General features: G+C 41.6%; 1 protein-coding gene across 1 annotated transcript in view; it reads left to right on the forward strand.

The window, feature by feature from the left end:
* Window positions 1-12,540, forward strand: part of LOC147361907 (ATP-binding cassette sub-family C member 4-like) — a 198,065-nt gene that overhangs the window by 30,159 nt on the left and 155,366 nt on the right. Inside the window, exons 7-8 of the mRNA XM_086330242.1 lie at window positions 5,080-5,205; window positions 10,306-10,555. Coding sequence (XP_086186368.1) covers window positions 5,080-5,205; window positions 10,306-10,555 — 376 coding nt within the window. The remainder of the gene's footprint in view (window positions 1-5,079; window positions 5,206-10,305; window positions 10,556-12,540) is intronic.

Below are 12,540 nucleotides of genomic sequence, written 5' to 3' on the forward strand. Positions count from 1 at the left end.
GGTACAAAATTGAAAACAAATACCAAAAAGCAAAGATTAAAAATCTAGAGTAGAGGTTAGACTCTCAGGAATACAATATTAAAATTATAAAACAAAATCAATCACAAAATTATGAAAAATATATATGTGAAGTTGCTTTAAAAATAGGGTCTTTTTTACAAGATAATAGGTTATAAAAATGAAAATGGAGTAATAAGGAACTTAAATTAAAAAATTAAAAAGTGATAATAATAAAAATATATATAGGAATTTCTCTGGAGCTGTTGTGGGCAGTGTGGGGTCAGTTCAGTTTCAGATAGTTCCTTGTTCCAGCTTGTACTTCTTCTCAAGGTCTATCGGCCCCCTCCAATGCTTAGTCAATGTTAACTACAGGGTTTTAATCTGTTGCACCTGTTACTTCCAGAGACGTTCCCTCTTCTTTGCTTATTTTGGCTTCCTCTGTTTGCAAGTCTCTTCAGTGTCTAATTTCCATCCTGACACAAGGGGGCAAAGGTGGTCACTTATTTAGGCTCACTTGTTCAGTTGTGTTGTGGGGAGGGAGGGACAATGCAAACAGATTTCTCTGGCATGTGTGGAGAATGTTCACAGTGTAAGGACCACACTGGGTTTGCCAAAGCTCAAGGTGACATGTGCTTCCTGGGTCTATTCTGCTCAGGCTATAGGGTGCTCTGCAGGGGTACTGTCCAAAGTTGGTCTTCCTTTTCAGGAACTTCCCAGGTCTAAGCTGCTCAGGTTCTTGGGTACTCCACAAGGGCACAGAGTCGGTTGGGTGTGCATTTTGTGCCCTTCCCAGGTCCAAGCAGCTCAGGTGACCAGGTACTTGGCGAGTGCACTGTCCCAGGTGGGCCATGTGTCTTAATCACCTCTCCGGTCCTGGCCGGTTGGTGTCCCGGGTGTGCCGCAGGAGCACCATCTCAGGTGTGCCATGTGGGAGGTGTGTCTCCTCTGGGGAGCTGATCTCAGGCTGTGACACTCCTGGCAGGTGTCAACTGTCCAGGATCCCAGGAGGACGTGGTTAGCAACTGGGAGCCTGCTTACAGTTTGGTGGAGGATGCCGGTCCCTGGGGCGGATATTGCAGCAGCCCCTTGCCCTGCAGCTCTGGTTGTCGCACACCTGCGTCTCTGCCTCTGGGGAGGTGGGGAGGGCTGGGGGGCTGGTTAGGTCTTCTTTGGTGTTAGCTTAATCCTTTGTTCTGTGCGTAGGCCAGGCTGTGCGTTAGAGCCTTTCATGGGAAAGTTCTCTCTTTTTTTTTGTTCTCTCTGGCAATCCCACAGTTTGGGTTTCTATCTCATGTTAACTCCCTCAGATTGTCCTCAGGGCATTGAGGCCCAGTCCTTATCCTAAGCACTGATTATGCAGCCTGTGCCTCCCTGTCCAGTCCACACTTGTTGGTAGTGGATGAGAGTGTCTGGGCTACTTCTCCACTGGCAGCTGCGGTTAGGTGCATATTCTGTGTGTGTGTGTTTTCCTCCTGGTTATGTTGCCCTCTGAGATTCCAAAACTCCCCACAGACCTGCCTGTGAGAGGATTTCCTACTGTGTGGAAACTTCTCCTCCTGCACAACTCCCTCCCCAGGAATCCCTAACTCTTTTTGTCTCTCTTTTTGGCTTTTATATTTTGTCCTACCTCTTTTCAAAGAGAATAGGCTGCCTTTCTGGCTGCCTGGTGTCCTCCACTAGCATTTAGAAGTTGTTTTGTGGAAGTTGCTCGGCATGCAAATGATCTTTTGATGAATTTGTCGGAGAAAAGTGGTCTCCCCATCCTATTCCTTTGCCATCTTGGGACCATCACCAGTCTTGATTAATTATGTCTTTATTTTTCTTTAATTAATTTATTTTACATCACAATATTGTATTGGTTTTGCCATACATTTACTTGAATCCACCATGGGTGTACATGAGTTCCCCATCATGAACCCCCCTCCCACCTCCTTCCCCATCCCATCCCTCAAGGTCATCCCAGTGCACCAGCCCCGAGCACCCTGTATCATGCCTGGACTGGCGATTTGTTTCACATATGATAATTTACATGTTTCAATGCCATTCTCCCATATAATCCCACCCTTGCCCTCTCCCACAGAGTCCAAAAGATTGTTCTATACATCTGTGTCTCTTTTGCTGTCTCACATACAGGGTTATCATTACATTCTTTCTAAATTCCATATATATGTGTTAATGTATTGTATTGGTGTTTTTCTTTCTGGCTCACTTCATTCTGTATAATAGGCTCCAGTTTCATCCACCTTATTAGAACTGATTCAAATGTATTCTTTTTAATGGCTGAGTAATATCCCATTGTGTATCTGTACCACAGCTTTCTTATCCATTCATCTGCTGATGGACATCTAGGTTGGTTCCATGTCCAGGCTATTATAAACAGTGCTGCAATGAACATTGGGGTACACGTGTCTCTTTCAATTCTGGTTTCCTTGGTGTGTATGCCCAGCGGTGGGATTTATGGGTCATATGGCAGTTCTATTTCCAGGTTTTAAAGGAATCTCCACACCGTTCTCCACAGTGACTGTACTAGTTTGCATTCCCACCAACAGTGTAAGAGGGTTCCCTTTTCTCCACACCCTCTCCAGCATTTATTGCTTGTAGACTTTTGGATCATAGCCATTCTTACTGGTGTGAAATCATACCTCATTGTGGTTTTGATTTGCATTTCTCTGATAATGAGTGATGTTGAGCATCTTTTCATGTGTTAGCCATCTATATGTCTTCTTCGGAGAAATGTCTGTTTAGTTCTTTGGCCCACTTTTTGATTGGGTCTTCTATTTTTCTGGAATTGAGCTGCAGGAGTTGCTTGTATATTTTTGAGATTAATTCTTTAATTGCTTCGTTTGCTATTATTTTCTCCCATTCTGAAGGCTGTCTTTTAACCTTGCTTATGGTTTCCTTTGTTGTACAGAAGCTTTTAAGTTTAGTTAGGTCCCATTTGTTTATTTTTGCTTTTATTTCCAATATTCTGTGAGGTGGGTCATAGAGGATCCTGCTGTGATTTATGTCAGAGAGTGTTTTGCCTATGTTTTCCTCTAGGAGTTCTATAGTTTCTGGTCTTACATTTAGATCTTTAATCCATTTTGAGTTTATTTTTGTGTATGGTGTTAGAAAGCGTTCTAATTTCATTCTTTTACAAGTGGTTGAGCAGTTTTCCCAGCACCACTTGTTAAAGAGATTGTCTTTAGTCCATTGTATATTCTTGCCTCCTTTGTCAAAGATAAGGTGTCCATAGGTGCATAGGTTTAACTCTGGGCTTTCTATTTTGTTCCATTAATCTATATTTCTGTCTTTGTACCAGTACCATATTTTCTTGATGACTGTGGCTTTGTAGTAGAGCTGGAAGTCAAGTAGGTTGATTCCTCCAGTTCCATTCTTCTTTCTCAAGATTGCTTTGGCTATTCGAGGTTTTTTGTATTTCCATACAAATTGTGAAATTATTAGTTCTAGTTCTCTGAAAGATACCGTTGGTAGCTTGATAGGGATTGCATTGAATCTAGATTGTTTTGGGTAGTATACTCATTTTCACTATATTGATTTTTCTGATCCATGAACACGGTATATTTCTCCATCTAACTGTGTTCTCTTTGATTTCTTTCACCAGTGTTTTATAGTTTTCTATATATAGGTCTTTTGTTTCTTTAGGTATATATATTCCTAAGTATTTTATTCTTTTCATTGCAATGGTGAATGGAATTGTTTCCTTAATTTCTGTTTTCTCGTTGTTAGTATATAGGAACACAAGGGATTTCTGTGTGTCAATTTTATATCCTTCGACTTTACTATATTCATTGATTAGCTCTAGTAATTTTCTGGTGGAGTCTTTAGGGTTTTCTCTGTAGAGGATCATGTCATCTGCAAACAGTGAGAATTTTACTTCTTCTTTTCCAATCTGAATTCCTTTTATTTCTTTTTCTGCTCTGATTGTTGTGGCCAAAACTTCCAAAACTATGTTGAATAGTAGTGGTGAAAGTGGGCACCCTTGTCTTTTTCCTGACTTTAGGGGAAATGCTTTCAATTTTTCACCATTGAGGATAATGTTTGCTGAGGGTTTGTCATATATAGCTTTTATTATGTTGAGGTATGTTCCTTCTATTCCTGCTTTCTGGAGGGTTTCTGTCTTAAATCAATGTTGAATTTTGCCAAATTATGTCTTTATTATGACTTCTCTGGTGGCTTAGATGGTAAAGCATCTGCCTACAATGCCAGAGACTCAGCTTCGATCCCTGGGTCGGGAAGATCCTCTGAAGAAGGAAATAGTAACCCACTCCAATACTCTTGCCTGAAAAATCTCATGGACAGAGGAATGTGATAGGCTACAGTCCATGGGGTGGCAAAGAGTTGGACATGACTGAGCGACTTCACTTTCACTTTTATAAAGTCTCAGTCTCAGCAGCATATGTGATAGAAAAGTAACTGGTGATGAAGGGCCTAATGGTGATGAGTGAGAGCTGAGGCAGGTTCCAGAGGGTTGGAAGTGGGTCATTGTCCGGATTGTCAGGTGGTGAAGGCGTGTTGTTTGAAGCTAGGTGAGTTCTTTTGTGTCTGTATGTACCTTTATGTGAGGTATTTTTCTTTACTTGAAATTCCCTTTCCTCTCCTTGCTGTGGAGAGATGTTCCTTATCCTTTAAGGCCCTGTTCCAGTGGTACAAGGTCTCTTAAGTTTTGCTTGTTCTCCTTTCCTAATGTTATTAGCAGCCTCATCTTTTCTGTTCCCCAGAATTTTACTCCTATTTTATTACAGCACAGACACTGTTTTCCTGTTAGATTCCTTTCTGCCTTTCCTGTTCAACCACCATCTTCTTGGGCAGATGGTTTTTATCTGACTCACTTCAGGTCTTCCTTGGCTGTTACTGCAAGTTCTCTGAGTTAGTCTTTGAATGAGGCTGAGTTGTTGACTTCCTAGAAGTCTTTTTCTCCATTTGTACTTTGAATAGTACCTTCCTGTGATGTCAGCACAGAAGAGCTGTAGAGAATCATTTGATCTCTGGTCCCTCCCTGTGCCCCCTGCTGCTGCTGCTGCCACAGAAAGTTAGTTTGTGATCACTATGGCTCATCTCTCATGTCTGTCCCCTTAGGAGTAAGACTGCAGCTCTCACAGACGACAGAATCAGGACCATGAGTGAATTTATAAGTGGCATCAAATCAGTAAAACTATATGCTTGGGAAAAGTCACTTATAGACCTTATTACCAGATTGAGAAGGTAAGTTTTTGTATATGTCACACCATACTTTTGTAATCCCCTCCACATTTTTAACTGAATTTACTTATTATTTTTGGAGGATAATTACTTTACAGTGTTGCAGTGGTCTCTGCTATACATCAAAGTGAATCAGTCACAATTATATGTGTATCTATCCCCACCTTCTTGAATCTCTGCTTTCCACCTCTATTCTACCTCTCTAGGTTACCACAAAGCACCAGGCTAGACTCCCTGTGTTATATAGCAGCTTCCTGCTAGTTATCTATTTTACACATGACAGCATATACATATCAATAATACTTTCTCAATTTGTCCTACCTTCTCCCTCCCACTTTGTGTCTCTGAGATTGTTCTCTGCATCTGTATCTTCATTTATTCTCTGTGAATAGGTTCATCAGTTCTATTTTTCTAGATTCCATATATATGCATTAATATTTGCTTTTCTCTTTCTGACTTACCTCACTCTGTATAACAGGTTCTAGGTTCCCCTACATTACTACAAATGACTTTTCTGAATTAATTTCGAAGTCTTACCAAGTTTTTCACATTATGATGAACTTAAATGCTATGCACTCCACCCACAACATGTGGCAGAAAGTTTAAGTAGAATGGGGAGACATCATTTTAACCTGCTCTTTCACTTACTGTCTTCATAAAGGAAAAATTTATATAAAGCTTCTTCAGTACAGTTCAGTCACTCAGTCATGTCCGACTCTTTGTGACCCCATGAACTGCAGCAAGCCAGGCCTTCCTGTCCATCACCAACTCCAGGAGTTTACCCAAACTCATGTCCATAGAGTTGGTGGTGCCATCCAGCCATCTCATCCTCTGTCATCCCCTTCTCCTCCTGTCCCCAATTCCTCCCAGCATCAGAGTCTTTTCCAATGAGTCAACTCTTCGCATGAGGTGGCCAAAGTACTGGAGTTTCAGCTTTAGCATCAGTCCTTCCAGTGAACACCCAGGACTGATCTCCTTTAGAATGGACTGGTTGGATCCCCTTGCAGTCCAAGGGTCTCTCAAGAATCTTCTCCAACACCACAGTTCAAAAGCATCAATTCTTTGGTGCTCAGCTTTCTTCACAGTCCAACTTTCACATCCATACATGACCACTGGTAAAATCATAGCCTTGACTAGATGGACCTTTGTTGGCAAAGTAATGTCTCTGCTTTTAAATATGCTATCTAAACTGGTCATAACTTTCCTTGCAAGGAGTAAGCATCTTTTAATTTAATGGCTGCAGTCACCATCTGCAGTGATTTTGGAGCCGCCCCCCAAAAAGTGTGACACTGTTTCCACTTTTTCCCCATCTATTTCCCATGAAGTGATGGGACCAGATGCCATGATCTTAATTTTCTGAATGTTGAGCATAATGCCAACGTTTTCACTCTCCTCCTTCATTTTCATCAAGAGGGTCTTTAGCTCCTCTTCACTTTCTGCCATAAGGGTGGTGTCATCTGCATATCTGAGGTTATTGATATTTCTCCCAGCAATCTTGATTCCAGCTTGTGTTTCTTCCAGCCCAGCGTTTCTCATGATGTACTCTGCATATAAGTTAAATAAGCAGGGTGACAATATACAGCGTTGACCTACTTGTTTTCCTATTTGGAACCAGTCTGTTGTTCCATGTCCAGTTCTAACTGTTGCTTCCTGACCTGCATACAGGTTTCTCAAGAGGCAGATCAGGTGGTCTGGTATTCCCATCGCTTTCAGAATTTTCCACAGTTTATTGTGATCCACACAGTCAAAGGCTTTTGCATAGACAATAAGAGAAATAGATGTTTTTCTGGAACTCTCTTGCTTTTTCAATGATCCAGCAGATGTTGGGAATTTGATCTCTGGTTCCTCTGTCTTTTCTAAAACCAGCTTGAACATCTGGAAGTTCACGGTTCACATATTCCTGAAGTCTGGCTTGGAGAATTTTGAGCATTACTTTACTAGCGTGTGAGATGAGTGCAAATGTGCAGTAGTTTTAGTATTCTTTGGCATTGACTTTCTTTGGGATTGGAATGAAAACTGACCTTTTCCAGTCCTGTGGCCACTGCTGCTATTTCCACATTTGCTGGCATATTGAGTGCAGCACTTTCACAGCATCATCTTTTAGGATTTGAGATAGCTCAGCTGGAATTCCATCACCTCCACTAGCTTTGTTTGTAGTGATGCTTCCTAAGGCCCACTTGACTTCATATTCTATGATGTCTGGCTCTAGGTTAGTGATCACACCATCGTGATTATCTTGTTCATGAAGATCTTTTTTGTACAGTTCTTCTGTGTATTCTTGCCACCTCTTCTTAATATCTTCTGTTTCTGTTATGTTCATACCATTTCTGTCCTTTATCGAGCCCATGTTTGAATGAAATGTTCCCTTGGTGTCTCTAATTTTCTTGAAGAGATCTCTAGTCTTTCCCGTTCTGTTGTTTTCCTCTATTTCTTTACATTGGTTGCTGAGGAAGGCTTTCTTATCTCTCCTTGCTATTCTTTGGAACTCTTCATTCAGATGCTTATATCTTTCTTTTTCTCCTTTGCTTATGTTTCTTATACAGAAATGAATTTCCAAGTATTTCTTAGTACCACAAACCCCCCAAAAGCAGTAATTTCAAGGTGTTAGTATTTTTTTTTCCCCTGTCTTTTATGTTTATTTTTACCTAATGATACTCCTTAGCTTTTTCACTCTCTGTAAAGGTCTTTCACATATGGAAATCAATTACAAAAGAACTCCACAAGGTAAGTTTTGTTTTCATATCCAATATAGAAACATGAACAGAGACATGGTGGTTAAGTGTTTCAGATAGAAGAGTATGTAATTGCTGGAAATCAATCTTTAGGTGAAAAGTCCAAAGCATTTTCTTCTGATGATGATAGCAGGTGTATTTTCTGTCCCTCCATGACATCTGTCCTATATTGGAGCTTGTGTGTGAGGCAGTTTCCTCTCTATGCCCCAGCTAATGTCCTCTGCTTTGTACAACTTCAGGATCCTGGGCAGAACCTGGTTTTCTGTCTCTTCTCTTGAAGCAGGTGGCTTTTGCCTATTGTCAATTCAGGGTAGAGGATGGGCTTGTTGTCATTATTTAGTCTCTAAATCGTGCCCGTCTCTTTATGACCCCACGCAGTATAGCCTGCCAGGCTCCTCACCATGGGATTTTCTAGGCAAGAATACTGAAGTGGGTTGCCATTTCCTTCTCTACAGAAGATGCTCGTATTTGAGATGATGACATTCAAACTAAAACTATAGCTTGCTGTAGCACAAATGGCGAGATTATAGAGATTGGATGTAACTGTATCAGGCAAAACTTTATGAATTGCCAAGGTCCAGTCCCGGCTGATCCAGGGTATTCGCGCTCCAGATGGAGACTCAGCTGGAAGTTAAGGAGAAAAATGACATGGGGAGACCAAGCTTTGGTGAGCAAGGCCCGTAGCTTTGTTTTCAACAGGGGCTTTTATACCCTAAGTTACACATAGAGGATAATAGGGGATGCAAAGTCAGCAGTCTTTGATCCTTATCAAAAACCAGGGTTTCTATCCTGCAAATTTATCATATACAAATGGTTTAGGTGATTTACATCATCTTCTGGCCAGAAGGCCTATTAACATTTTATGACTCTTGACAAAGACTTATTTTCTCTAAGAGTAATTATTTTAAGTTTTGGCGCCATCTTCTGAAGGTGTTAGATAAAATTGCATTCCTATAGGGCAGAGGTGCAATGGGTTTACAACAAAGGAAAGAATTTATTACCTTAAGGGTCTAAAGTTGCTAACACCAAGGCCACTACTTATTTTTTCTACATACCAACTATATTAATTAATACACACTCAAGGATACAATACAGGGGATGTGGAAACTTGGCAACAAGCATTGGCTCATCAATGAAATCTTTTACTAGTTTTATTCTGACAGTTTCTAACTCTCTGAGAGGCTCTAAGCTATTTGAATATCTTAAGCTTCCCATGCCTCTCGAGGCTGTGAGACTGTAAACAATCATATGCGTAGCTGTAGGAGTCCGGGTAAACTTGTCAGGCGAGAGCTATCTGAGGGGTTTGGATTTAAACACTCCTAATTGCCCAGGAACTTTATTAATTGGAGCTGTAAGTTAACTCCTTGACAGAGAGAGTGAGATGGTGGGGGTGGGGGTGGTGGGGACAGCCCCCAGTGAAGTCAGAGGTGAGAGCACAAAGCAATAAAATAGGCAGACTCTGGTTTTGGGGGGTAGATGCTCGAGAATATCCAGGGGAACTCCTGAGGCTCGATCCCGCCTTTGCGTATGCCGAGCCTCCTTCCTCATGACCTTTGTCACGAGTGGAATGCCTCACTGGCTCCCGGCAATGAATCATTATTATTTATTCCAAACAGAACCATGAAAACACTATGTTGTTTTCTTTGTAGAATACTTTTCTACATTTTCTTATCTATGGTATTTTTCTACATCTTTCATTTAAATATCTGATGAGTGTTTTACTCCAGCACACGGTACTTAGAATTCTCTGTTATCTCCCTGTCACTTCTTTGCACCTTTGCGGGGGCCCTCCCTCTGATGGAAATACACTCTCATCTTCTTTATTCTCTGGCCTCTGCCCACCCTGACTTCAGCTTATCTTCTCAAAATCCACATTCATGCAACTTGTTCTCACTCCACTGCTCCATGTTACACAACTCTGCTCTGAACTCCTGTGGGGGCTCTGTGGCTGCCTCTGTCTAATGTCTTTGTGTGTCAGAGTCTTAGGGTGTCTTATTCTGTTCCTCCACAAGTTCATGAGCTCCTGGAGGTGATGGGCTGTATCTTTTGTCATCTGTGCGGAGCCTGACCCAGGACTTGTGGTTTTGAATGCTTGTTGAATGAATGTTCAAACCCAGTCTCACTGGTCCAAAATGTTTTAAAAAGTGTGACTCTAAGTCTTCTTTTAGTTGGAAGAGTGAAGTCTTGCTGCAGAGTGTGGTCCTGGTTTGGGGGCAGACCTCCGGGTGTGCACTGTGTAGTGTCTCCATGATGTGAGGGATAGTTTATCTGTGCCCACTCCCTCAAAAGGGGCCACTCACACAGGGCACTTGAATTCGTGCCTTGGATGTAGATGATTGTTTTAAAATCTATTTTCTCCTCTCTTTTCCAGGAAGGAAATTTCCAAGATTTTGCAAAGTTCCTACCTTAGAGGAATGAATTTGGCATCATTTTTTGCTGTAACCAAAATCATGATTTTTGTCACCTTCGTCACCAATGTGGTTCTTGAAAAGGTGATTACAGCCAGCCAAGTGTTTGTGGTGGTGATGCTGTATGAGGCTCTGCGGTTTACAAGCACCCTCTACTTCCCCATGGCCATCGAGAAGGTGTCAGAGGCCATCATCAGTATCCAAAGAATCAAGGTTTGGGAACAAATAACTTTTTAAAGTTGTAGGTGTATTTTACATAAAATGCCTTCTTTTATTTTGTGTGGCTGTGTGCCAGTTAGGTGAGGTTTAGCTCTGTGCCAAAGCTGGTAGTCATTCCAAACTCTTATGTACTCTCCTCTCTTCTTTGATAGAGTATATTATAAATATCATAAGTTCCCTGCTCATTTATTGGCAGCAGTAGCAACAACACAGGACTCTCTACATACAAGTGATGACATCAGGGTGATTAATATGTCTAAAAACAAGAGAAACTAACAGGTTGCTTCTCCTGTGCTAACTCAAATGACTAGACAGTCAGCGTGCACAGTCCTGGAGTGAACAGGATTCCTCTCTGGGCTGGGAAGGAAAAAACTTGCTGAGAGCTCCTTCTTCCTTGGGCAGGAAGATTTACTTAGTTCTCTGTTGGAAACGGGTTCTTTCCTGCATAGGTGGTTTGCTTGTTAATTTCTGAGCTTGGCTTTTGGATCTGCCTTTTCCTCTCTGCCTCTTTTCACTGCTTAATTCTGTCTCTAGCTGGACTCTTCCCTTCAAATTTGTGATTCCCACCATACCCCCTATGTTTTTTTCCCCTGCTGTCCCTAAATTGCCTGGGGTAAATAATTTATATCTCCAAGACAAGGGTCTGGCACACAGTAGGTGATCAGTTATTCATGTGTTTGTGAATAAATCTAAAATGAAAATAAACTGGTTCTGTGAGTCAGCCTGGGCATGAGCTTGAGTGTCTAGGCTTTTGAAAAATCTGACTTGTTTCTACTTCTCCACAGTGATGGGCAACTAGTAATAAACATCTAGTGAAGTTAGATAGTTCTCCATGTGATTATATTTTATTTTGGAATCTTGTCAAAAAAGCCAATCTTTTCTGTGATGAAGTTTCTATGCTATAAAAAACCATTTCCCATAAAACACATCAGTCATATGGGGTCAGTTCTGGTCCCCTGAGTTTGTCATTCTTTCTGATGGGGGCTTCTAGCAACACTTATAAGGCTTGGTCCATGCAACTTGTTAAAAAATTCCTTTTTCCTGGCTTTCACATCTTCAAATAAGACATTTAGGAAAATCCTTGGACTGTAGTGACATTCTTAGTGACACATTAACATATCCAGATGGAAGCTTCATATGTGTGTTGTACTATTGTGGTTTTGTTATTACTGCTACTGCTGCTGTCTTTGATCGTGGCTACCAGTGATCTACTTGTGGTCTGGGCCCTCTTGAACTCTTTATGCATCATGCCATCTCATTTAATCCGGAAAGCAATTGAGTGGTAAACATTAGTGTCACCGCTTTACAGATAAGGAAACAGCTTCCTTTATCAGTTGAAATAGCTCACCCATCCTCACACAGCTTGCAAATGACAGAAGTAGGATTCTGACCAAAGCCTGGTTTCTTAACCACTGTTACATTGCTGTCTATGTACCTTCTGTCATGTGGACTATCTCATTAAGTATGTTTTTTAATCATCTTTTCTTACTCTGAAGACCTTTGAAGTCCCTGTGTTTTGAAGAATCAAGTTGTAAACTCTGTGCTCCACTGGCCTCTCTGTTTGTTTCTCAGCACATGGGGACTGGGGTGGGGAGGAGGAAAGGGGTTTGCCTGTGACCTGCCATATGCATCCTTACTTTGAGGTCTTGGCTCACTCTATTCAGCCTCTTGGATTGATTTCCCTTCTGTCCTTGATTTAAGTAAATGCTTCTGAGCCTCCAGCAGCCCCATGACCCTCTCCCAGCACTTTTGTTGATATTGATCTGGGGTTTCCGTCTATGTGCACAGCAGCCTCTTGTCAGGTGGGGTGATGCTGACTCCCTGGGAGTGTTCTGAGCCCTTGACAGCAGACTGTCTCTGGTGGTTCTTTAGTGTAGTGTCTGGTCCATGCTGGACACATCATGGGTATCAAATAAATGCTGGATTGACTGAGACAACAGTTACAGGACATGACTGGGCCCCTATAAAGGCCCAGGGTG

The sequence above is a fragment of the Bos grunniens genome, chromosome 12 (genome assembly GCF_055505025.1).
Source record: "Bos grunniens cultivar Pamir isolate PY7600 chromosome 12, Bosgru_T2T1.0, whole genome shotgun sequence".
NCBI classification, from domain to species: Eukaryota; Metazoa; Chordata; class Mammalia; order Artiodactyla; family Bovidae; genus Bos; species Bos grunniens.